The sequence below is a fragment of the Lepidochelys olivacea genome (genome assembly GCF_965140295.1).
Source record: "Lepidochelys olivacea isolate rLepOli2 genome assembly, chromosome: 19".
NCBI lineage: Eukaryota > Metazoa > Chordata > Testudines > Cheloniidae > Lepidochelys > Lepidochelys olivacea.
Genome location: NC_140429.1, coordinates 3,153,763 through 3,177,966, shown reverse-complemented (window position 1 = coordinate 3,177,966; position 24,204 = coordinate 3,153,763). Strand labels below are relative to the sequence as shown.

General features: G+C 50.5%; 1 protein-coding gene across 5 annotated transcripts in view; it reads right to left on the bottom strand.

Annotated features, from left to right (window-relative positions):
* Nucleotides 1-24,204, bottom strand: part of COL8A2 (collagen type VIII alpha 2 chain) — a 136,247-nt gene that overhangs the window by 23,948 nt on the left and 88,095 nt on the right. For 4 of the 5 annotated variants that reach the window (XM_084652428.1, XM_084652429.1, XM_084652432.1 and 1 more), the window contains one exon: nucleotides 4,953-5,137. In XM_084652428.1, the coding sequence (XP_084508554.1) occupies nucleotides 4,953-5,137 (185 nt within the window). The remainder of the gene's footprint in view (nucleotides 1-4,952; nucleotides 5,138-24,204) is intronic. The other variant, XM_084652431.1, reaches the window with a different exon arrangement.

The following is a 24,204-nucleotide window of genomic DNA, read 5'->3' as shown; positions in this document are numbered from 1 at the left end:
ATCAGTGGCGCAGCGAGCCAAGTAACGCATTGGTCCTCGTTTGGTATCCAACACGGAGTGTAGAAAAACTGCCTTTTACTAAAAACAATCACTGTTTATAGAGACAAAAATCCGGGCAAAGCCATTCCTCTAAGGACATTTAATTAGCACACCCCAAACACACTGACAGTCAGGTTTCTGTCCCCTAGTGCTTCTGGTTTAAGAATCCCATGCACCTGTGTTTGGGATCGAGCAGACGGGAGGGTGGCTAGAAATGGAGGTGAGCCAGAGGAAGGGGAATGCTTGGAGCAAGGCAGACAGGTATGAAAAAGCGGCGGGTTGGCGGGTGGTTTTCCAAACGGCCGATCACGCTGCAATGAGCTCAGCTCCGCCCGCATCCCCGCCCCACTGATTGGCACATGTCACTTCGCAGAGACGGATTTAAAGTGTGGGGCTTCTGGCCTCCTGCTCTTGGGGGGAGGAGAACGCTTTTTCCCGCTTGCCGTGTTTCGGTTAGCTGGACCTCGGAGGGCTAGCACCCGCCGGCTTCTTCCCTCCCGGCTGGTGGGAAACACAGCTGGGGAAACCGAAATAGGCGAAGGATCAGAAACCTGGCCAGGGATGTTTAGCTTGAACAGCTGAGCATGAAAGCGCGTCCCGGGGATGGAGAGCTTGGGGTGGGGTTGGGGAAAGGATTCTGATATGTTTCTCTGGTATGAATCCAGATTGTCTCAGACTTACTCTGGGTCTGAACCAGCTCCCGAGATCAGAGCCTGGCCAGGGTGCGGCTGGGCTGCTTCCTGGCCACACTGGCCCAGGCAGGTGTCAGATTCCATCTCCAAAGCCCCTGATGAGTACAGTGTCGGGAAGGATCCAAAGGAGAAGGAAAGAGCAGCAGCTGGGAGCTGTCGAGCTCAGCACCATCCACATGGCACTTCCATTCAGCAACAAGCTGCAGGCTTGGGGACTAGTGGGAGACTAGCAGACAATACGTATTAATATTCTTTGTAGCCCAATAATGCCTCACCTGAGGCCGGGGCCCCACCATGCTAGGCGCTGGACATACATTCAGCACGTGAGAGTCCCTGGCCTGAACAGCTTGCAGCAAATACACCAGAGAGGAGGAAACATGAGGCAAAGTAACTTGTTCCAGGCCACCCAGCAGGACAGTGGCAGAACTGGGACTGGAACTCATGTCTCCTGAGTCTCGGTCCTACCCCCTGGCCCGCCCTGCCGCTGTGGTATGGTTCCCTCTCCCCATTCCTACTGACACGGGTAGTTTTCTCAAGAACATTCCCACAATTCCAGCAGCCCTTGTCACTGAGAAAGCCGCTGCCCCCCCCCCCCCCCGCCCAGTCAAGCCATTTACTGTTTACCCATGTCGCTTCCACGTATATGAATTGATTCCCACAGGAATACGGGAAGGAGAGGGTTAATGCGCTGGGCAGTGGTACTGCATAACTCATGCTGGGACACCAGCTGCCCCGGCCCCGCCAAAGGCCATCTGGGCGTCTGTGTTGATCTTGGCGTGTCTCCTGGCTTCTTCCTTCTCAAGACCTGCACTGGAAAGAGACAGCGCAGCTGGGAAAGGGGCTGCAGACAGCTACAGGCACCCACAGGCTGCGGAGAGAGGCAATTCAGAAAGGCCTTTGTAAAGGTCGGGTGGGGGACACACACAAAGAAACAGGTAAGTGGGGAATCCTTCCCCAGTTCAGCTATATGCAACTCCCCAGCCGCAGGGGCACCGCACATGGGCAGAGCAGGTGAGAGAAGCGAGAGGCGAGTGTGACCTGCGTGTGAAGATGTTCTGTATCCATCACAAATCCCCCTCCAGGCTGCAGCATCTGCTAGAGATTTGGACTTGGTTTGTGGGCACTGAGAGGCTTCGAGAACAGGAACATCTTCACGTAAACAACCACATGCGAAAAGAGGGGGAGGATGGAAAGGTGGAATAGGGCATGGGGTGGGGGGGGATGACAAGTCTGGGGGACCTACTCCATACTGGGGGATGCGGTTAGCACTGCAGGGACTACGAGCTCTGTGTAAATGGCCCAAAAGCCAGGAAAAAGCTGGGAAAAGGAGCTAAACTCGCCTTCTTTGGGCATGAGCCAAATTCTAATCAATGGAGGCCAGGAGGAAACGTCTCTTGGGGGCAAGTTAACCCATAGCTGCGGGGTTTCAGTTTCTTGCACTTTCCTCTGCAGTAGCAGGTGCTGACCATGCTTGGAGATGGGATAGTGGGCTAGATAGACCAAGGAGCCTGGTCCATTCTGGCAGCTTCTATGTGCCTGTGGCAATGCTCTGTTCTGACACCATCACTGAATGGGGGACAAGCCAAAAGGGGGATTTGCGGGAAGCTGCCGGCAAGAGTAAATACCCACAGGTGAAAATCATGGTGAAAAATGGGTCCCATGCAGCCCTGCTCCTGGGGGAGATTCTCCAGGCTCCAGCAACACCTGGCCACGAGCCACAGAACTCGCTGCTGGCGGATGCCCGCTGGGTACGGGGGCAGAAGGGCAGATGTGGAAACAGAGACAGAAAGGGAAAGGGCAAGGGAGCCCAGAACGAGCTGGGGTGGTCTTCGGTGGACTGAGCCCCAGGAAAGTGCTTCACGGCACTTAATACAAAGCGGAGGCCGAGTGCTGTAGATCCCATCACACAAAGAACCTGCAGCTCTCTGCAGAGGCGTCACTTGGCTTCGTAGTGTGGACGGGTGCAGAGCTAAGCCAATCTAATGCTGCTAAATTCAACTTAACTCGTAGTGTAGACCAGGGCTAAAAGTCAAGACGGGCTGTCTCTCTAACGGAGCTCCCAGGCTCCACCATAAGAGATGGGCCAGAGGCAGGAATCCCAGCGGAGGGGGTCTGATCTGTTACACAGGAGCTCAGACTGGATGAGCAGCAAAGTCCCTCCTGGCCACAACATCTATGAAAGTCTTCTCTCCTAGCTGAGCTTCGCACCCCCCGCCACCCCAGTGCCCCCCACCACCCCCCCGCCACCCCAGTGCCCCCCGCCACCCCAGTGCCACCCCCGTACTGTCTGCCCCTGCCCCACATGCAACGCTGCTACTGCCCATGCATGCAGTAGCCCCCTCCAGGCAAAGAGTGAATCAGGGTCTGTCATGGAGCTGGCATTTCCGGTGGCTCTGCCAGCTCGGTGGGGACGGGGAGTAGAGCAAGACTGAAGGGTCTTTGGGGCGGGGACTGTCTATTGCTCTGTGTTTGTACAACACCTTGCACAGCGGGGCCCTGATTTCGGTCGGTCCCAGGCACTACCGTTATATAAATAAATAATACTCTTAAGGGGGAAGTGATGGCTGTGTAAGGGGTAATGACGTAGGGAGCAAAGCATCCACTCAAAAGATGATTAACAGAAGATCCTAGGGATCCGGGCTTAACATTGTGGATGGGCAGGGTGGGGGGTGGGTTAGACTGTGGCCGAAGAGCCAGTTTGTGCAGGGTGGACTGGACAGGCAGCATGGGGGTCTGGTTTATACTGAATGAAGAGGCTGAAACCTATGCAGGGGTTCTCCACATTAAAGGGGACCCGCAGATGGATTTGGTCCACGTTACCTTAATCCACCCCCGGCACCCCTTTAGTCCATGTTATTTGCCAGGCACCTTGGTCTCCCCAGGCCGGTGGGTATGCCCATGTCCCCCATGTTCCTATGAAGTCTCCCTGGTTATGGCATGCCCCTGCCCCCCAAAAAGGCCACTCAGCCCGTTCTTACCGCTGGGCCCCATTCTGCCATGTCAGTACAATTCTGCATCATGCAGAATCACGTAACCGTGATCTCCAAATGCAACTGCTCTGACAGCGCAGCGGCTTGGCTAGATTTTGAGCCCAGGCCCAGAGATTAGCAGAGGGCAAAGCTCTCCCATGGCTCCTGAGCCCAAGGACCAGACAGAACAGATGCCAAAGAGCAGGGAGGAGGCTGGTGGTCTGAGGGGGGGCATTTGCCTTATTTTGGTAACAAAACAAAGTTAGAAACCATCGCCCCTGAGGAGCCTGGTCTGGTCCCTGCTCCTGCCCGACTCCATCCCTGCTCACAAGATGGACTGAACTGAAATGCACAAAGCTAGTGAGTCCTTCCTGGCCCCCACCACCCAGCCCCCCACCAGGTACTGCCCACTCTGCCTTCCGGAGGGCCTCCCCTGGTTTTGATTCATTCCATGAAGACTGCCCCCTATAAAGCCGGTCCTACTTTGAGTGATGTCATGGTGGCAGTGATGTCATCAGCACTGGCTGATGCTGTCACGTCGCCTCCTGGGAACAGGGCTACGCTCTTGGGCGCGACATTAATGCTGTATTGGGCTGGCCACTTAGGTCAGAAGGCAGCTGGGGAGTCAAACTAGCTGTGAGCCTGCCAACAAAAATGCCTCTGCGCGGGGAGACACCCAGACTGGGTCAGACCCATTTCCAGGTATGTTCTGTCAGCTCCTGGTAGGCGTGAATCACATGAGAAACTAGACATGGGCTGCCTTAGTCCAGCCGTCGGAACCGGGGCCGTTTATGACCCAAGTCAGCAAAGCATCTAAGCACATGCTTAACTTTAAGCACATGCTTAAGTCTCATTGACGTCAATTGGGACTTAAATGCATGCTTAAATGCTTTGCTGAATTGGGCCCCATCCTTTGGCCTGCATGTGTTTATGCAGAGCGGGGCATGGTGAGAGACCCACTGGCACATCCATGGTGTAGCAGATGCTTTAAAATGCTGAATTACTGACACATTGCACTTCCATCTGCAGGTCTTCACGGACCAACAACAAACCTTAAATGAGCAATAACTGGGAGCATTACACAAGGAGTGAATTTTCACCCCATTTGAGCAGCTGCAAAGGTCTCCAGATCCTACAGGCTGCCAGGACAGTGGTACCATTTCTGCCATTCGTCACATCCCCAAATCAAGCCCTCCACCCCAGGCTCCCTTTGAAAAAGGCCGAGCACCTTGTGCATAAAAGTGCCCCTTACCGAGATACTGCCCTTTGCCTTCCCGGAATGGGGGTCCCAGGGGCCCTTTCACCATGGGCTGCATGTATTTCACTTGAGCATATCCTCCGCCTCCAGCACCTCCTCCGGACACCGAGCGGATGCCAGCCACAAGCAGGAGCAATGAGACAGCTTCGGCGAGCATCCTGGCTTCACCGCGAGTCTTTCTGTGGAGAAAAGGGAGCCCGGTTAGGGAGACAAGGAAGCCATGGGTTTGCCACCAAGTCCCTTACAGACCACAAACAAAAGGGGCTCAAGCTGTTGTGGCAAGTACTCCGTTTGGAGTAGGTAGGTCTGAAGGTTCCCAGTTTGCCAGGATAAAAACCCTTCCCGCACTCAGGGTCCATGGGGATGGGTGTGCGCTAAGAGCCTGACCCGAAGACACTGCTCACCTGTACAAACTCGGCGCTGGACCTATGCTGTGCGCAGTGACTTACATCAGTGCAGGACGGGGGGGTTCTGCTCTGCTAGCAACGTACACCCACTTTGCACTGGTGCAGATAAGGGCACAAGGGCAGGGCAGTGAAGGCTCAGAGGCCGTGATCTTGGTATTGGCAGCGTCCCAGGTGTCCCGGATCGCCTGCATGGCGTCACTTCAGCTTCCCGACACAAGTTAAGGCAACTTTATCTACGTATCCGTGGGAAGAGCTTAAGGCTGAGCATGTCCTTAAAATGACGGTTGTCACGTGACAGCACATTACAGCACCCTCTCCCCTCCACTGCATCTCCCTCCTGCCAGTCAGAACCGGACTGAGAGCCAAAGTCGTTTCACACACGGGTCCTCAAACTGCTCTTAGAGCGTCACAGCCGAAGGGACCTGGGCCAGTTTGCAGCCAGGGTCCCAGAGCAGAGACGCACTGTGTCAGATCCTACAGTACCAACAGCTGACTACACATTTGATGGTGAAGGAGCCATTACCATCTGTGGGTTAAGTTACAAAACAGTTGAAAAAAACTGACATCTAGCACTAGATTGGGATGTTCTGGAAAATGCCTGTTAAAAATGCCGTAATACAGATTTAACTGGAAAAGCTAACGAATACAGAGAGGAAGGCTGTTCTTGTGGGGAGCACACTGGACTGGGTCTCAGATGATCTAGATTAAATACAAAAAACAGACATCTAGCACTAGATTGGGATGTTCTGGAAAATGCCTGTTAAAAATGCCGTAATACAGATTTAACTGGAAAAGCTAACGAGTACAGAGAGGAAGGCTGTTCTTGTGGGGAGCACACTGGACTGGGTCTCAGATGATCTAGATTAAATTTCCAGGTCTGCCACAGAGCCCCTGTGTGACCTTGAATAAATCCTTCAATTATTCTGGGCCTCCGTTCTGCAGCCTGTCAAATGGGTATACTAATTTTAAGCCCTTTGTGACTTTTGCTCAGGGAATGTGACCACATGCACATTAATCTGGATTAAAGTAAAGGGTGGATTTAAAATGGACTAACTATTCCTAGTTACCTCCATGGGTGAATGGTCTTCTTCCAGAATAAAAGTGCCTTATTCTTAATTAGTGTAACCCACTTCCATAATGGAACAAGAGCATCCACACATGGAGTTAATCGGTAATAGTTACTGTGGTTGCAGAATAACTCCTCATTGTAGATAAACCCTAAAATGCTCACCGCCTTGGACAATGGGGCCTTGAGCTCGGCTGGGCCATCTGGCTGCTATGGTAATGTAACTAATAAATACTAATAAGGTACCTAATATTTAGTTTCAAAAGTTACCCAAGTGAATGTTCATCCCAGGTTAAATTATACCCATGCTATGAACTTCCATGAAGGAGGGTTTTTTTAAAATTAAAAAAAAATCCCTCTGAGCTGAGAGTTGTTGTCACATCTCTCTGCTGAACAGGATTTCCTCTAACAAAAAACGTGTGTGCTCAGGATTTGGCTCTCGAAAAGATTTCAGATTCCAAGTCCGGGCTTCACTCTGTGATTGAAACCTTAGAGGCACAGAGCTCTGGTTGCTCTCAGACTGGGCAGTGGGTTCACAAATGCCTGTAGCTTTTGGCGGCCAGCGGCCTGAAAAATTAAATGTCAGAAACAAATTCCCATTCCAAGGTCTGCCAGCACTAGTAGCTTTCCGCTGTGGTGCTTTTTAAACAACAGGAGTTTGTTTGGTCAAGTACTTATGAGAACGTTGGATTGTAAAAGCACCGAGGGTTACGATGCTCTGGAACACCAGACTCCAACTTGAGTGCCTGTTTATATAAAATAAATACCCTCCATGAATATATCTTTCCTTTAGCAACACTTTCCATGCCAGCTCCAAGCAGAGAGCTGCAAACAGACTGATTTGCACGAACGAACATTTATTTTCAGAAGCTTAAATAACACACAACGCCAAAGAGCTGGGTATTTTTGATCCTTGTAATAACTGAACCGTGGTTGCTATTAATAAGAATTAAGTGCTTGGCCTTTCTGTTCCTAAGAAAAAACGAGCAGAACAGCTCCTCAGCTGGATTTGATCGGCATTTCCTGAACCATTTCCACTGAAACGGCAGCAGAAAGCTGCGGCATGAAAAAACAAAACCAAATAAAACAAAATTGAAAGAAAGAAAACAGAGAAAAGAAACGTACAAAACTCCAGGACGGGGCAGTTTCTGATGCTGCAAACTCTAGGCAAAGCCATCAAAGGTCTTTAATGAAGACCCCGAACCTTGCCCCAAGGAATGTTTGTGAAGTCTCGTTTTATTAGCTCGACCTGGAGAACAGTGCTCCTGCGATTCCACATGATTGGCGGCTAGGTGGTGAGCTGAGCCCGGCGTGCCGATGGGCTGAGGTAAAGGGTTTGCTCTGGCTGCCATCTTCAGGCTTCCATGTTTCCACACAGCCTTCTCCTGTCCCGAGGGGAGGAAATGGCTCCTCGCAAAACGAGGGCGAGACCCGAGTGAGACTTTTTGGGGCTGTGAAGCTCACAAGTGCAGCAGGTGGTTCAACTTACTGGGGACCACGAGGGAGAGGATTTGCTCTTCCTTACTCCACAGACAATGAGCAAGGTGAAAATTCGAGTCCTGGCTCATTCTGCATGGAGCTAATGCCAAAGTCGGATGGGCTGCTTTGTTAGCAGCTAGCAGGGTCTAGTGTTTAATGGACAAACTTTGCAGGCAGGAGACCTGGGTTTTATTTCTGATCCTGCTGCTAACTCACTGTGTGACTTGGGGTAAGTCACTTCCCTTCTCTGTGCCTCTGTTTCCCCTGGGCCAGTGAGGCTGACCTACTTCACTGGGGGGCTATGAGGTTTAATTAACTAACACGCCTGGGGACCTTCCTATGAAAGAGCCTAGCGATGCAGACAGTATTGTTCCCAGGCAGCAGAAAGAGCTAAGCTCAGAGGCCATGCTGCTAATTGGACATGAAAAGCATCACTGGACCCAAGTCCCCATGGGAATCTGTGCCCAAACTTTGCAATTCAGGTTTTTTTAAGAATACCCCAGGACTATGGCCCCCAGAACTGTGGGTAGATCTGAGCAGCTCAGAACCTGGCAGGCACACCCCGGCTGAGGTGTCTCCCTGGAGTCAGGTCATGAAAATAACAAGCATCAGTGTACTTAGACCTGGGCAGTTTAATTGAGTCTCTTCCTTCAGGCCCGATCAGTGTCCTGTATGTCCTGGGGTAGGGGCATTTCTGGCACTCCAGGAGGGGGTGGAGGGAGGGATTTGTCACTCCAGAATAGCGCTGGGGTGGAGCATGCTGAGCAAAGGGCATTGTCTCTTGCTCCCACCTCACCCAGACTGGCCTCTTCTGGGTTGGTAGGCACAGCAGCGGTGCTAACTGGTCCCTATTGCTTGCCCTTATGAGTGCACCCAGCCAAGCTATGGATCCTTCCTTCCCAGCACCTTCTCCCCCATCTAGGGCGCCTCTGCTCAGGGTGCTGCCTGAATCATTTGAGGCCTGACCCTGTGAGAACACCAAATGCTTCCGGCCAATCAGGGGGAGTGGAGCGCGCTCAGCACGTGTCCTTGGTTAAAAGAGAAACGGAGAGGCAGACAGAACACACACATCAGCTGAGCACTGGGACTCGCTGCTCATACCCACAAGCCGATTTGGGAAGAGGAGTTTGCAAAGTTCCTCCCAGGAAAGCAAATGAAAAATGGAGGCCGTGCCTACACTACAAAATGAAGTCGACCTGACTTACATCTGCATACAGCTGCTGCAGTAATTACATCGCTTGTGCATGGCGTCCCCACCAGGAGCGCTCGCACAGATTGTGTTGTCAGTGTGGGGCATTGTGGGATGGCTTCTGAAAGGCAGCAACAGTCGATGTAAGGAACACCGTGTCTAAACTGACACTGCGTCGACCTAACTACATCGACATTGACTCTACCTACTCGACATTGACTCTTGTGGAGGTGGAGTTATTAAGTCAGCGTAGCGGGCAAGTTATGTTGGCAGGAGCAAAATTTTAGTGTAGACATGTCCATGGTTAGGTCAATGTAAGCTGCCCTGCATTGACCTAACTCTGTAGTGTAGACCAGGCCAAAGATAAGCCATGAATGTCAGAGACTAGAGCTGGGAAATCAGACTTCCGTCTGCAGGCTGGTAACAAACATCCCACACACTTAACAAAAGGTTTCCAGAGAACATAAGCTAGGCATCTCCACCCTCAACCATCCAAGGACAGAGCCATGAAAGGGAAACCTAGCCGAGATCTAAATGTCCCTTCTAAGTGGAGAACTAGGGAGAAAGACAGATCTCCAGGGTTATTTCCAGTCTCCTGAGCTCTTATGGAAGTGCCTAAGTGCAAATAAGAGGCAACATGAACAAGGTGACCTATGTCATGAGACTGTAATCTAGAAAACTATTAAACAACACTGGAGAGAGATTTCCTGGAAAAGCACCAAGGCTGGGCTCAAAAGGAAAAAATTATTTTGTGGCCTCTAACCCTGAGGTTAGAAGTTTCAAAGGAGAGCTCAGAAGCTGGCCAATCCTCAAAGAGCTACTCGTGTCCCATGGGAAACATTCGTTTAGGAAAACCTCTGCTTGCAGGTCATAGATTTTCAGCATCTTTCACTCCCTCCTTTTTTATTACCAATGCTACTGATGTGAAAATAGGATCTTTCTCACAGAGTTGTTCAATGAAGGGAAGAAGTGAGGAACAGTGGCCAGGGTAAAAGGTCTGTGAATCTCTTTGTGAGACAGTAGGTGAGTCATTTCCTCGTTCTGTGCCTCAGTTTCCCCATCTGTAAAACGAGGGAAATGATTGAAGCTGGACAAACATTTTTGTCAAAATTTTGGATTTCATAAGATTTTCAGCCGCTCTAGAAGCTGGTGAAGAAAACAACGCTAAATTGTTCTGCAAGAAATTTTCACAACACTTTTTGGCTGAAATTTGAACAATTATTGACCAACTCTAATAATGACACTTCGCTTCCTACTTAAAGCCCCTTGTGCGCTAGAGATGAAACATGATTAAAGGATGATGCGTTACGATTATCTGCTTTTTTCTCAAGTGATCTTGTAACTGTCACTTCGTGATGTCATAACTATCGCCAAAACCAGCTGATACAGCTGCAAAAGGAAACGCATCCTGCAAATCCAACATTACCCCCATGATAATATTCCCCCTTGCTTGGATGAACTCCAGACCCAGTGCAGCAAATGAAAAGGCACCAAAAACAAGGGGTAATTGTGGACAGCAAATTGGATGTGAGCTTGCAAAACAACTTAGCAGCAGAAGAGATCTGGCTGCGTGTGTGAGCGTCACATCCCGGGGCCACTCTCCGTCTACAGTACTGTGGTGACCACACCTGGAATATGGGGCCAGATCTTCATGTCGTGTAAATTAGCATAATTCCATTGAGGCCAATGAAGCTATGCAGGGGAACCTGGGCCATTGCATTCAGTTTGGGGCACCTTTCTTACTAGAAAGATGTCGACACACTACAGAGAGCTCAGAGAAGGGCAACAAAAATGGCAAGAGGATCCGGGAAGAGAGAATGAAAGAGCTACACATGTGTAGCTAAGTGGGCTGGAACCACGATAACTCCTCTACGTATAATTAGCAGGCATACACACCAGGGTGGGAGGGAGAGGGAATATTTAACACAGACAAATGAGAGTGACGGGCTGAAATCAAACATAGGTCAAACATCTGGAGAACTTCTTACATGTATGATCTCTAAGACAGTGGAGGAATCTCTCAAGGAAAGGAGCTGAAGCCCAGTTGTTGGGACGTTTAAAACTAGACAGAAGTAGCCACTAGAAAATACGTTGAAGGAAAGATGCTTGCTGTGGCCTCTGGGAGACAGCTTGGACAGGACCTAGCACGAGCAGCTCTAATTCCATCTCTGTCTTCCTGACTCTCTGGGAGGGACCATATGGGTGATGACTTAGGATGGGGAGAAAAACCAGGTGTGCTAGAGAGCGGAGCAGCCATGTTTCCTCAGGGCCAGCTGAGTCTAGCTGCTCCCTATGGGCTTTGGGAAGAGGCTGGAAATCCCTTTGGTTTTGCTGTTCATGACACCGGGGCCAGATTCAGGACTAAGCTTAGGGGAAGCTGTGTGATTGGGTGCATGGGGCATAGGCCAGGCAGTCAGGAGACCTGGGCTCTATTCAAGTTGCTGCCCATTCCCCCTCCCACTGCCTGTCTATTTAGATTGTGAATGCGCCAGGCAGGGACTGTCTCTCCCTGAGTGCCTGTACAGCCCCGCGCTTATTTGGGGGGTTACCGTAACACATAGAACAAACCATACTGAAGAGTCACTCTGCCACGCTCAATGGAGTTGTATCAGCAGGAAGCTGGTGTGAGTCAAGTCTTTGGGCCTCGGAGCCTCCTCTCCAGCCTCCTGCAGCCCTTTGCCCACTCCCACAGGGCACAAGCAAGCCAGATGACAACCCTCACAGCCTGTTTCTGGGGCCCCTGTGTACCGCCTTGGGGAGCAAAGGCTGCTTCTCATCTCCCCACGCATCGCAGCCTTGCCTGGCTTTAGACTCCGCATTCTTCCCAAAGCTCCAAATCTTTTGCTTAAACCAGAACAGCGACACAGTAACGAGCTCCCAGCTGCAAAGAGCTCTGGGGTTTGGCCGGTGTCATGTGCATTTTTCCCTTGCAGTCCTTGAGCTGAACCCCGGGCACAAACCCAAAGTAAAAGCACCCATGCCAGAGACAAACGCAAGGCTCTGATTATTGCATTTCAGTGGGTCAGTACCAAATAGAGCAGGGAATTAAAAATGCAGAAGGCTCAGACCTGCTGCTTTATTTTAAGTCAAACACAGATCTCTGCTATCAGCTTCCTAGACTGGCCCACAATGCAGCTCTGCACAGAGCAGCTAGCTGAATGGTGCGGGTGCGTACGTCACCCCCAGCCTGGAAGCTAAGAGACCAAGAAGTCGAGAAACACTCTTAAGCTGACAGCTCTCATTATTGCACTTACAAAACAGGCAAGAAGAATGAGCTTTCTGGGTCAGGCTCCAACACTCCCATATGCTCTGCTCCCTTCTGGACACTCAGGCGGGGCCTGGCTTTCGGAGCTGGGAATCTGCCCCACGTAAGCTGCCAAGCGTCCAAACCCGACACAAACTGTACAGAGCTGACATGGGATTTGCTTCCTGTTTCCTGGGTGGATGATGAGGAGTCACGTGCTCGCTGAGTTCGCATCACCCATTTGGGCCTGGCCTTTCAGCAATGGGGAGAGGGGAGCAGCGAGCTGCATTCAGGATGCCGCAGGCCGAGTCCAGTCACGCCTGCCATACGCCCACATCTAAAATCCCCATTCACACCCACCTGTTGACTCCCCACTTTGCTCACCTACCCCAAAGCAGAAAAAGTCCCCTAGCCATTACACAGAAGGGAATTTGTGCTGTGCAGTGGGTTCTCGTCTCAGCCAGCTCTGCCACCCACCTTCAGCTCACTGGGAAGTCACTTCTCCTCTCTGTTCCACACTTTGCCCTGTCTGTGAAATACCACTAATGATCCCGACCCTCCCTGGACAAGGACACGGAGATCTATGGCTGGAGAGCTCTGTACAGGTGCCAGGGAATCACTCGCTATTCTTTGCAGAGTCCATTGTTACGGATTTAACACCAATATCCTGAAGTGCAGATGCTCTTCTGGTCAGTCCAGAGTCTAATCTCTAGCTCCTGGCAAACAACCATTCTCTGGATGTCTGCACATAAGCAGCCTTTAGTTTGGAGTCACCTGTCAGGGAACATTGCTTCGGTAATAACAAGAGGCTAAATACTCACAGGCTCAGGGTTTAATACAACCAGTGGCATCCTTCATGCAGGAGGAGACAAGCTCAGAGATTGTTGCAAATGTTCCTAGTCTGTGTCAGTCCTTGCACGTGACTTTGTACAGTGCACAAAGACAAGAAAAGGCAAAGTTTTGAGAGCCCTTTCCGGGGAGAACAGCCACACCTCTGTGTCTCTGGATCAACTGGCTTGCAAGAGGTTTTACTGATTATTTCAAGGTGCTGTGCAGAGAGATTAAATGTGAGGTCCCTGCCCTGGGAAATTGACAATCTGACCCAGGCCAGATTCTGCAGACTCCTAATTACACCTTTACCTCCCCCACTGCCCTTTCTAGCAAAGCAGCTAGTGACTGCGTTGACCTCGGTCACACACATTCCCCAGGGGGTGTACAGGTGTGACCCAGCCTAGGTTTGTTGGAGGGGAAGCCCTCATTGGTATCTTATATACACTGCGAGGCTGGGGCGCCCTCTGCTCCCAGGGAAATCAATGACTAAAACCCAGGCTGATTTCAGGGGAGCCGGATTTAGTGGCCAGAGGTTAAAGGCTGGTCTTTAGCCAGTTTGTAGCTCTTTTCTCCAAGATGAGCTGAGAGCAGCTTGGATGAACGCTCCGGCTCATCTCCTCCCCTGGTCAGCTGGGTCACGATCCTCCCCCACTTCGCTGGGGCAGGCAGGGTCACGATGGGGAACGCGCCTGCACTTCTCAACTGGGAGGGGCTCGGGAAGATCCCCAGGAGGGCTTCTCTGTTGGGCGGGTGAACAGCCCCCAGCCTTGTGGGGAAATAACCTTTCCCAGGTCGCTCTCCAAACAGAGATCCTCTCTTCCTGGCACTGGCTCTGCGGCCCGGGGGAAATCCAATCCGGGGCGGGACGGCGCACAGAGGGAGCTCACTGAGCTTCGCAGAGGAAGGAGCATCATGTTCATAGGATATTTCCCAGCCTGACAATGCCACACCAGTTATCCCCACACTGGGGCGAACCAGGAACCCTCTCCCTTTGGCGCCACCCTCTCATGGCAATGAAGCAACAAGAGCCCACGGGAGGCGGCATGGCCTGGGGCGTAGCACACGGAGTGGGACTGCAGAAACCTGGGGTCTATTCCCAGCTGCGTCAGTGATGTTCTGGGTGACCCTGGACAAGTCACTTAAGCTCTTTATGCCTCAGTTCCCCAGCTGTCAAATGGGAATAACCTTTGCTTTGTTAGTTTAAGATTGTAAGATCTTCAGGCAGGGACTGTCTCTCACCATACGTCTGTTTAGCGTCTAGCACAATGGGGCCTTGATCTTGGCTGGGGGTTCCAGATGGTATTGTAATACACTTAATAGCAACTGCTTGATAGTTTCATAGGTTGGGCTGAGAGGATTGTCCATGCTCTCTGCAGTTCTCTCCCTTGGCCCCGCAGAGACCACAGCGACACCAATTCCTTTCTTGCTGCCCAGCGCAGTCTGCCCTTTGCTGAACAAGGGGCAGATGTCCATTTTTAGACATGCACAGATCCACCTCCTGTACTTCCCATGATCACTGCAGAGCTCCTCCAGCGTTAACACGGGCGCCATGTGCAACCATAACCCGCAGGCAGCGTGCGCCATGCCAGGGCAGCTTGGCATTCCCTAGGATTCACCTTTCCCACTGTTCAGGTTCACACGCCTCTACGGTCTGCTCACTATCACCTCATCGTCTTGCTTGGTCAGAATCTAACCTGTTGGTAGATGCCGAGGGGCAGCCTGGAAGCCAGTGTCTGGACCTTTTAAATCTCAATTTCCTCTCCGGGCTGCTTTAACCCCCCGTTCTCCTCTGTGCATTAAAACACACGGGAAAGCTCTAACTCAGTGTTTTCCAAACAAGGCTCCATTTGCCTTTACAGCTGCCTGGCCTTTCGCTTGCTGCTACACCGGGGAGGCATGGGAGGGGGCACGGGGCCAAAGGCAAATGGGTACAAGTGAGTTTGCCAGGACCCTGTGTTTCACGTGCTGCAGTGTGAGAGCTCTCTAACAAAAGGCAGAGAGCATCATTAGCGCCACTTCGGTGTGTGTGGCGGGGGGGGGGGGGGAGAGTTTAGCTCCTCTCTTCCAGGAGACCCCCTTGCAGAAGCCAGGAGGATAAAGCAGACAGTGGGCTTTGCCAAACCTGCATCAAAAGCAAAACAAAACAGCCGCTTGAAAATAGATCTCTTTGGCTGGATTGTGGTGAAGAGCTGTCAGCTCAGCGGCTCGAAGGACGTTGCATGTTTCCAGTGACAGCCGTGTCTGAAAACAAGCTCGCAGCTCCGAGATTCCTTTCTTGAGGGCGTTTTGGTTTGGTTTGGTTTGGTTTTTGCACTGAGGATTGGAAACAGATGCATTTTAAATAGATCCTGTAAACCCTCCCGCCATGCATTTTTATTCCCTTAAGTAGTTGGGGTAAGTGGGCTTGAAAGGGAAAGACGGGAACCTTCCGAACTCGCCCCATCTTCCCTGCAGGCAAAATTTCCACCACCATGACTGCCACGGTGGGGCCAAAACATACCCTGAAGCTACAGTTATGAGTCTATTACAGGCATGATGGACAGGGCAGGAATCACTGGCTAGTTCTGAGATCTGAAAGACAATAGCTGAAATGGAGATGGATGCTTCTGCAGTTTACTGTGTATAGTCTCACCCATGTGCTGTACGATCCTGCAGAGCTCATCCTGATGAGAAAGGGGATGTTTTCTATCAGAAGCTGACTGAACTGTTGCTGTAGGTTATTAGGCAGTGAGCCTAGTACTTAGGGCAAGACCCTGGGCACCAGGACTCCTGGGTTCTAGTCCCAGCTTTGCGACAAAACTTGCCGACTTGGTCTTCATCTGCATGAGAAATTCACACCTGTTTATTCTTAAATCTGTTTTAAACCAAGTCAGTCAAACAGGTACAAGCCCCCGTATAGACACACGTAGTTCAGTTTAAGAGGGGGTTGCTTCAGGTGAGGTTAAACCGATTCCCAATTGAATGACAGGAAACCAAATGGGCTTGGTTTAAACCGAAATAAGAGTATCCACGCAGTCTTTTGCACTAATTTGGATTCACTTTGGATTCAAATTGCAGGCCAACCCTTACTATACGTGTGAGCAGCACCTACCCCACTGGGGCCCAAGCTTGGAGGGGGACTTTAGCCACGACTGCAATGTAAACATTGCATAATAATGACTGCAAAGCAGTTTCACTGTCTTCGTAGCTCTGAGATGTATATTTTTACACGGCCTCTTCCAATGCCTGAAAACGCTTTAATTTGTTCATCTTTCACTGTACTTTAACACATGGCCAAGGGCACCGAGCACACTGGGTGGGTGAGCTAACATCCTGGCAGCCGGTAGAGAGCTAAAATTTGCTCTCCATTGTGAATAAACAGCCCTCAGAGACAGGTGAACCTGACAGCTCTGTCCAGACACACCTTTACTCTCCATCAAGCTGGTGTGTTTTCTAAATGAAGCACAATGAGCCAACATGGCTGCCCATTGGCTGCACAGTTCTTTGTGCATCACAATACAGGCGGTTGGTCAATTGCCAAGGCTCAGCTGGCTGCAGGGCTGAATCAGCTGTGCAGAAACTGGGCATGAACAGCATCTAGCCAGCTACTTACAAAAAACTAACAACTTATTGTCACTAGTGGACAAATAAGAAGCAGAGAAGGATTCTGGGTGGCAGGAGCTTCCGTTCAGACATATTTGTGCAGCTTCCAGCGGAGTGGGGCCTCCGTCCTGGCTGGCTTCTAGGTGCTATTACCATATAAAAGTGAACGGCTAGGGGTGATGATGACGACAATACAGGGCAGTTTCTCAGCTCTGCTGAACTCAATGAAGCAACCCTGGTTTACACCGGCAGAGAGCTCCGCACACAGTATTTAGTACTTCTAGGGCACCTGTTGTCAGATAAAGGCATTTTAAAGCCCGTCCGACCTACTGGCTAACATCATGACAGGGTCAATTTAGGGGTGTTTTAGGGAATGGGGGGAGAGTGTTTTTTTTAAAGGGCGTTACATTAATTGAAGTGATTTATACAAAGATCTATTAGCCCCCAGCCCCATATTTTGTAGTTCCATCCTGCTCCGCCCCCCCCGGTCCCCCATCAAAACACACAGCGGGCTTGGTTCCTGCTACTGGAAAAGTGAACAAGTCAGATGTCATCCAAGTCCACATTGCTGGGCAGCCACGTGATTCCTCTCCCAGAGCCCCACGGCCTGACATCAGCCCCTACTCCCAGGGATTCATTTGCGATAAATAACCCCCATGTGTTTCGACTCAGGAGGACGACGAGGGGGAAGTGGGCAGTGGCAGCAGGCTTATTTTATTTATGGCATTCTATCACCGACTGCATGTGCCATAACACGTTCCTCTCCAGTACCAGGCTCCTCGCTGCTGGAAGCTGCCTCACTCAAAGGCCATAATGTACAGATGACACAGGTAGTGTTCCAGTGGTTATCCCAGAAAGGGGGACAGGGAGAGCTGTTCTCCATATGACAACGCAGCTGCAACGCTGTTCCGAGGCATTTCCCCCTGCTCCCGCTGCGCGATGGAAGCTGATCAGTGAGCTGCATAATGTGCTACACCAACGAGATGCTGCAGCCTTTCACATACTGCATTCGTTCTGGTTTCCTTTAATGAGACTGGGTCGCCATTAAATACACTGTATGATGAATACCTTGCCCCTGCAGTAATGTACGTACGAGATGCTTTTCAAGCCAGACTGTGTAGTGCATGCATTCATTTTTATACATGTGAATCCGCCATTGCACGCCTGCCGCTCCAGGTGTGCCTGCTCATATAGGTGCCTATGTAACCCACGCTTGCACAGTGTCGTGCTCTCCTGTCTCCCTCCAGTGGCTGGGCTATACTGAGGTTTAGGAGTTTGCTACTGGCTTTAGCTCAGGCAATAGCTGGTTTTAGATACAAAGGTCCCAGGTACAATCCCTGCTACTGTCGACCCTTGTAGGGCATCACATTATACATGCATCACCTCTGTCACCCCAGACCTTGAGATGCACACGTCAAGAACATGCAGAAATACTCACAGGCTATGGAACCTCTGGCCCTTATTGTCTTCAGCTCGTAACAGGGATGGCCTTTGAGTGCTATGTGCAAAGGGTGAAACTCCTACCACCACATTGACCCTGCATAAATCAACTGCACAAGAACTGTTTAGGACACACTGCTGCTCACTTAATGGGTTGAATCTGGCTCCTGCTGCTGGAACACCTGCCTTTTTAACTCCATAGGATCCGAACCCATTAATACTTACCCCATGTCACATGGGCATCTCCCGCTGACGTGAGCTCTGTCCCCGCATGGCCTCCAGGGCGCAATTCTAAGCCAGGGGTCAGCTATTACTTTTGGAAAATGTCCTGGTACATCCCAGCAACCCAGGCCCTGTCCTCAGCAGGATTACAGCCACTTGCCCTCTACTGGTGCAGCAACACGAATCGTGCTACAAAGTGTCTGCACGAGAGGCATGTACTGGTACAATTTCACCAGTGTCGGGGTAGATAAAACCTCCCTTTGGGATGGTTTCACATGTACATTATCAAAGTCCAGTGGCCCTTTCTCGGTGTTATGGCCAAGTGCAGCGGATTCCGCTTGCATTCACAAGGGACTGGGACACATGCAGGAGGAAAAGCAGCCAGGTAACACCACTTAACAGTGAGATAACCAGCTGCAGTTAGTCTCACCAGTCAGCAAGGCCACCACTAATTAGGCTCAAGAGGCTGCTCATAAACCACTGCACCAGGTACACTAGGCTCAATTTACAACTAATCAGCAGAGAGTGTAACAATTAACCCTTGAAGCCCTGCCTGCAGTCAGCATTCAGGTGGCTTTGGTCCAATTCTCTTGCTTAGCTACTCCACTGTAAGGACACAGCCATGTACTAAGTGGTTACAGAGCACTTTTAATTCGGTGTCTGCGCAGCTTCAGGGACCATGCCATTGCCTGATTGCTGCTGATTGTGTCTATGCTCCGCATTGCACGTGAATCAAAGTGCACTGGGGGTTTCTGGGGGTTACTGCGCCCCTGGAGATCTGGGCTGACATTAATAATGGGTCCCTGAGGAAAATGTCCCCTAACCATTCAGAAGGGCAGGAGGGTTGGAATTTGAACCAAGTTCCAAATTTAGCAGCCAACATATCACTTGAATGGGACAAACTAAAATTCCACCTCCCAAACCGCCTGACGAGGAGAGTACAAGTTGAGGTCTCTGTTCTGTGGCTTGGGCACATCTGCTGGTGTAAATGCAACTGCGTTCAGAGCTCCCCACTGCACCAATGAGCATTCTGGACACCTTAGAAAGCGCTAGGTCTGGATTAGAGCAGTGGGCTGCAAGTCAGGCTTGAAGGGTGTTGGTGGAGCTGGCTGTGGGGATCCCACAACTGGAATAACGGGGAGACTGCAAGCTGGGACCCAAGGCAGACCTGGGTGGGGCCAGGACTGCAGATCAAACATTGAGCTTCACAGGCAGACCTGTGGGTGGGGAAGTTTGCACAGCACTTGTCCACAACATGTCTTGTTCTAGCCAGTGCTATGAATGTGTCATCTCCGTGATCCCCAAATCAAACAAAAACACAACCACCGTGCTTGGGAAAGGTAGCTGTGCCCGGCTCAGGTGGCTTTATCCACAGCGGGGAGCCCAGCCATGGTGTAGCTGCCCTGATGCTGATCCTAGTGCGGGCCGAGGGAACTGCTATAAACCCAATTAGCTCCAGTGCAGCTGACCCGGTGTCACGCAGGAGCGAGAGCTCCATCGCCTGGGCAAATGGCAGCTGTGGAGTTTGCACCAGCAAGGCTGTCACTGGAGAGAGCGCGCTTTGGGCCAGGAACTGCCTCTTTGCTCTGAGTTTGTACAGTGCCTAGCGCAGTGGAGTCCTGGGGCCCACGGCCGGGGTTTGTAGCTGCTACAGCAATACAAATAATAATCACAGTCATGAAAAATCACCAGTACACACCAGACGTTTGTACACCAGTACACTGGTGAAAAATCACCAGTAGAGACCCCGGTGTTCTGGGCACTCAGCCCTACATCCAAAAGACAGTCAGTGCAGGAACGTATCTCGACCCACACTCCGACTCGGTGGCTAAAGGCTGTGGTGTGAACCATGTGGCACGGTCAGCTCCAGACACGGTCTGTGTGTGCCCATCCCATGACAAACACTCATTAAGCATGGCATCTAACAGGGGCGCCCCAGGACAAAGCCTTAGTCTGGCACAGGGCTATCTCTCTGCAACCAGTTCAGCAAAGGACACGCCCCCAGCTCTGCCTGTGTTAGGCTTGCTCCCAGGACTCTGTGTGGCAGGACATCCCAAAATGCATTGCTCCACATACTAACAGTGCTCCTCTGAGCATGCGCCCTCCAGGTGCATTTCTTACTGAGGCACTGTGGGATAGCTACCCAGCATGCACCCGTGCTAATGCAGCGCGGTAGCTGCAGATGCACAAATGCGGCCGTGACTGTAGAAAAGCTGCCGTAGGGAGGCAAACTGGATGGTGTTTCTTACAAGGAACCAAATGGCTAAGCTTCTAACTGGTTACAAAATCACAGCTGTAAGAGATGAGGACAGAGCCTTGGAGACTGAGAAGGGAAAGGGAAGCCCTGCAATTGATGGTGGTGCTCAAGGGAATAAGAAAATTAAGCTATGTCTGGAATTTCCAGATGGGCCCCGCTTCTATTTCGGCATCAAAATAAGTGGTTGGATTGTCAGACGAGCTCAGAACACTGGGTGATGGGAAAATCCAGCTCTTACTTTGGTGCCTAAATGGGAGATAAGCTCTTAAATGTAGCCCTGGCCTGATGTGAAAATGTGGCCCCTATGTCTCCCTGCAATTTACAAGGCCTGAAAAATAATCTCAGGCCCCAGATCTTAGAGTGGCTGGTCACAAACTCGGAAGTGTCCCAACAAACAAAGAAATGCATGCGAATAAAGCAGACTGTGAAAATAAAACACAAATGGAGAGGGAGGGGGAAGAGAGAGGAGAGAAATGGACGAGGCAGAGGTGCATAGGTCTTACCAGGTAAGGAAAATAAATAACTCACTGACTCAGGGTTTTGTTCTCTTTTATAGAGCAGAAACTGTATTTTTACAGCTGCAATCCCTTAAAATGGGATTTCCCCCCCCTTTTAAACAAATTCCCGCAACATAATGTATCATAAAAACAAGCGTTCCTCTTCTAAACCCCAAAGAAAGAGAAGTAATAAAATCAACACGGCCCTCTCTACCCCAATGACAGAGGCTTGTTTAAACAAACAGAAAGAAGAGTCTGTCTCTTTAAACTGCTCTGTAAAATGTGACATAATCTGCACTCACAAGACAGCATGGACTGTAAGACACAGGAACTGAATCACCGGCTGCAGGGGTGAGTCCATACCAACCTGGGTGCAATGCATGGCGATTCGGACACTAGCCTAGTACAGGCAGGTCATGCTTAGCCCTCAGCTTGGATTTGCATTTACATTAATTCATGGCAATGGGTGTAAGGGATGGAAAACACACACGGAGCAGGCCAGGAGATGTAATGTACACCCATAACTTAAATTTAGATAGAGGCCCCTTTTGGAATAAAAACAGAGAGCATTTCTCAGCATCTGTTCTGGGGAAGGGGAAGTCTCCTTGGGTGTCTGGTAACATGAAAACCAGTGATGGTGCAATCTTTCTATTTCAGCTACTTATTAACTGCCCCCAAAACTTTGTGAATGCAGAGCTAAGGTTGGCTAGCGGTGCCACAAATGTTGAGTTCAGCTACATTCAACCTCCTGAAAACGAATTATGGTACATGACTCCCCTGCAAACACAACCTTTACTCTGCCCCCTGGAGCTGGGAACAGCCACTGGGAATGGGTCACGTATAGTACCGCCACAATATGCTGTATTAGATGGGTCTGGGACACAGAAACAGCAATGTTCCTTTGAGGACAGGTCAGAGATCACACTTGCAATGTGCCCCCGGGGGCAAGGCAGTGCTCTCAGCCCCATATTGCAGATGGGGGACTGAGGCACAAGAGTCTAAGTGACTAGTCCAAGGTCACTCAGAAAGTCTGTGGCAGAGCTGGGACATGAACCCAGGTCTGCAGCTAGCTCCCAAACCATGGCACCAGCCTTCCGGTCTCCTACCTATAGGCCACATTCCCTCACACTCTTGGAATCAGCAATCCTGAGAGTAGGAGGAAGGGTGGGTTTCCTTTCCCCCTTAGCCTTCAGACACAGCACATTCAGCAGCAGCAGACATACCATAAGTTGGCTCTGAGCAATACCATTACAGGCCGGTTTCCATTCCTGCATGCCACCAGGCCGTGCCGGGCAAGTGCCGGCTTTCTGGGCCATGTCTTTCCATCTCTAGGAGGTCATTCGGGGAAGCACTGCCAGCAGAGTATGTGCATCAAAGCCACTTTTACCAATGTAGCTGGCTCGCAATCAGATGTCAGGCTGGCTAAGTGCTTAGCCCCTAAGACACCCACACTCAGACCCATTGATGTTTATAAAACCTCAGGGAGGGAGAAAGCTCGACAAACCGCTTCTCAGACCATGAACCTTGGCAACTGCGGATCACGTCCCAGGTCTAAAATAAATCTGCTTAAATGGGGTGTGAGAAACAAGCCATCGCTCACACGTGACAAACGCCCCTGCTGCATTTTCCAGCCCCTTCAACTTCATGGTGCCAAATCCAGCCCTGGTGTATGCCTGCAGAAGTCAAAGTCTGGACCCATTCTCTCCGTTCTTTTTGCCCGAGGAAAGGCACAGGGAATAGGGACTTTTTATTAGGTCCAGATAGAAAAAAATAAGGATGATAATGGGACGTATCTTGCAACCCTTACTCACGTGAAATAAGCACTGCATAATCGGGGCCAGGGGGACAGGCAGCAGTCCCTTCTGTGGGACCTTACAGACCCAAGTCTGTATTTGCATTACAGCCACTACCCATTGCTATCTGAGTCTGGGATTTTTGAAGGAGTTATATGCCTAAATTCAATGGGAGTTAGCTGGATGCATAATTCTCAGTCTCCTTTGAGCCTCTGCCCACTATAGAGAGAGACTTGACCTGGGCCTGTGAGAGCCCCCTGATGTTTGAGACAAAACCCCTAGAATTGTTTATTAAGTGTCAGGTTTTGCAAAAGAAGTTTGAGTTTTCTAAAACAATCCCCCCCCCCCCCGGTATGTCAAAGGAAATTCACTCGTCATGACAACTTGCACACTTGCGTATTTCTAACTAAATGGCAGTGGAAACAAAGATCCCTGTTTGCAAGTTGTTCTGGCCTTGCTTTCTGGAACCACCAGGGGACTAGAAACCCAAAAGAGTCACGTTTCACACATCAGACCTGAAATCTAACAGTTCTGAGTTCTATCCAGACACTGCTGGGGTTTTTGGTTCTGAACTAGGCCAAGCAAGTTCTCACTCGCTAATTTATTTCTGGTTAAAATAAATTAGCTCCCATCTCTTTTCCTCCCCTCCCCTCCCCTCCCCGTCCCAAATTGCCTTTTTGTCCCAGTAAATAGTCTGTGAAGAGTATAAAACCAGAAACTTGTTGGCTGCTCAGAATTTCACAGATTCCCAGCTGTATAACAAAGCAATGAGCTAAAATGCCAGCTACGAGTGAGGAAGATTGCTGAGAACTAAGACTTAGAAAAATAACTAAGGTCAAAGTTCCTGGCTTCCTAGGTAGCCCCCAGTCCCAGGGACAATGATCCTGTAAGTGGAGATTTAAGAGAGCAGGAGATTCCAGCCAATATGAATTTACAAGATTGTAACACAAGCTTCCTTGTCCAAGAGTTGTAAAGTATCACAGCCCAGACCTTGAAGAAAAACAACGCAGGTCCCCAGGCAGGGATAAACAACACGGGATGCCGAATGGAACTCTGAACTTGTCAGGAGTCCCTGCCACAGCCCATTCAGGGTGGGCAAGTTTGACTGCTCTGATGGATTTGTCTAAAATGGAGATAATGTGTTTCATCCACACACAATAAAAAGCAGGACAGTACAGAGGAGCAGGGTTTTACTGGTGACCCTACCTGGCCTTGGCAAAACAGGGGGGAAATATACGT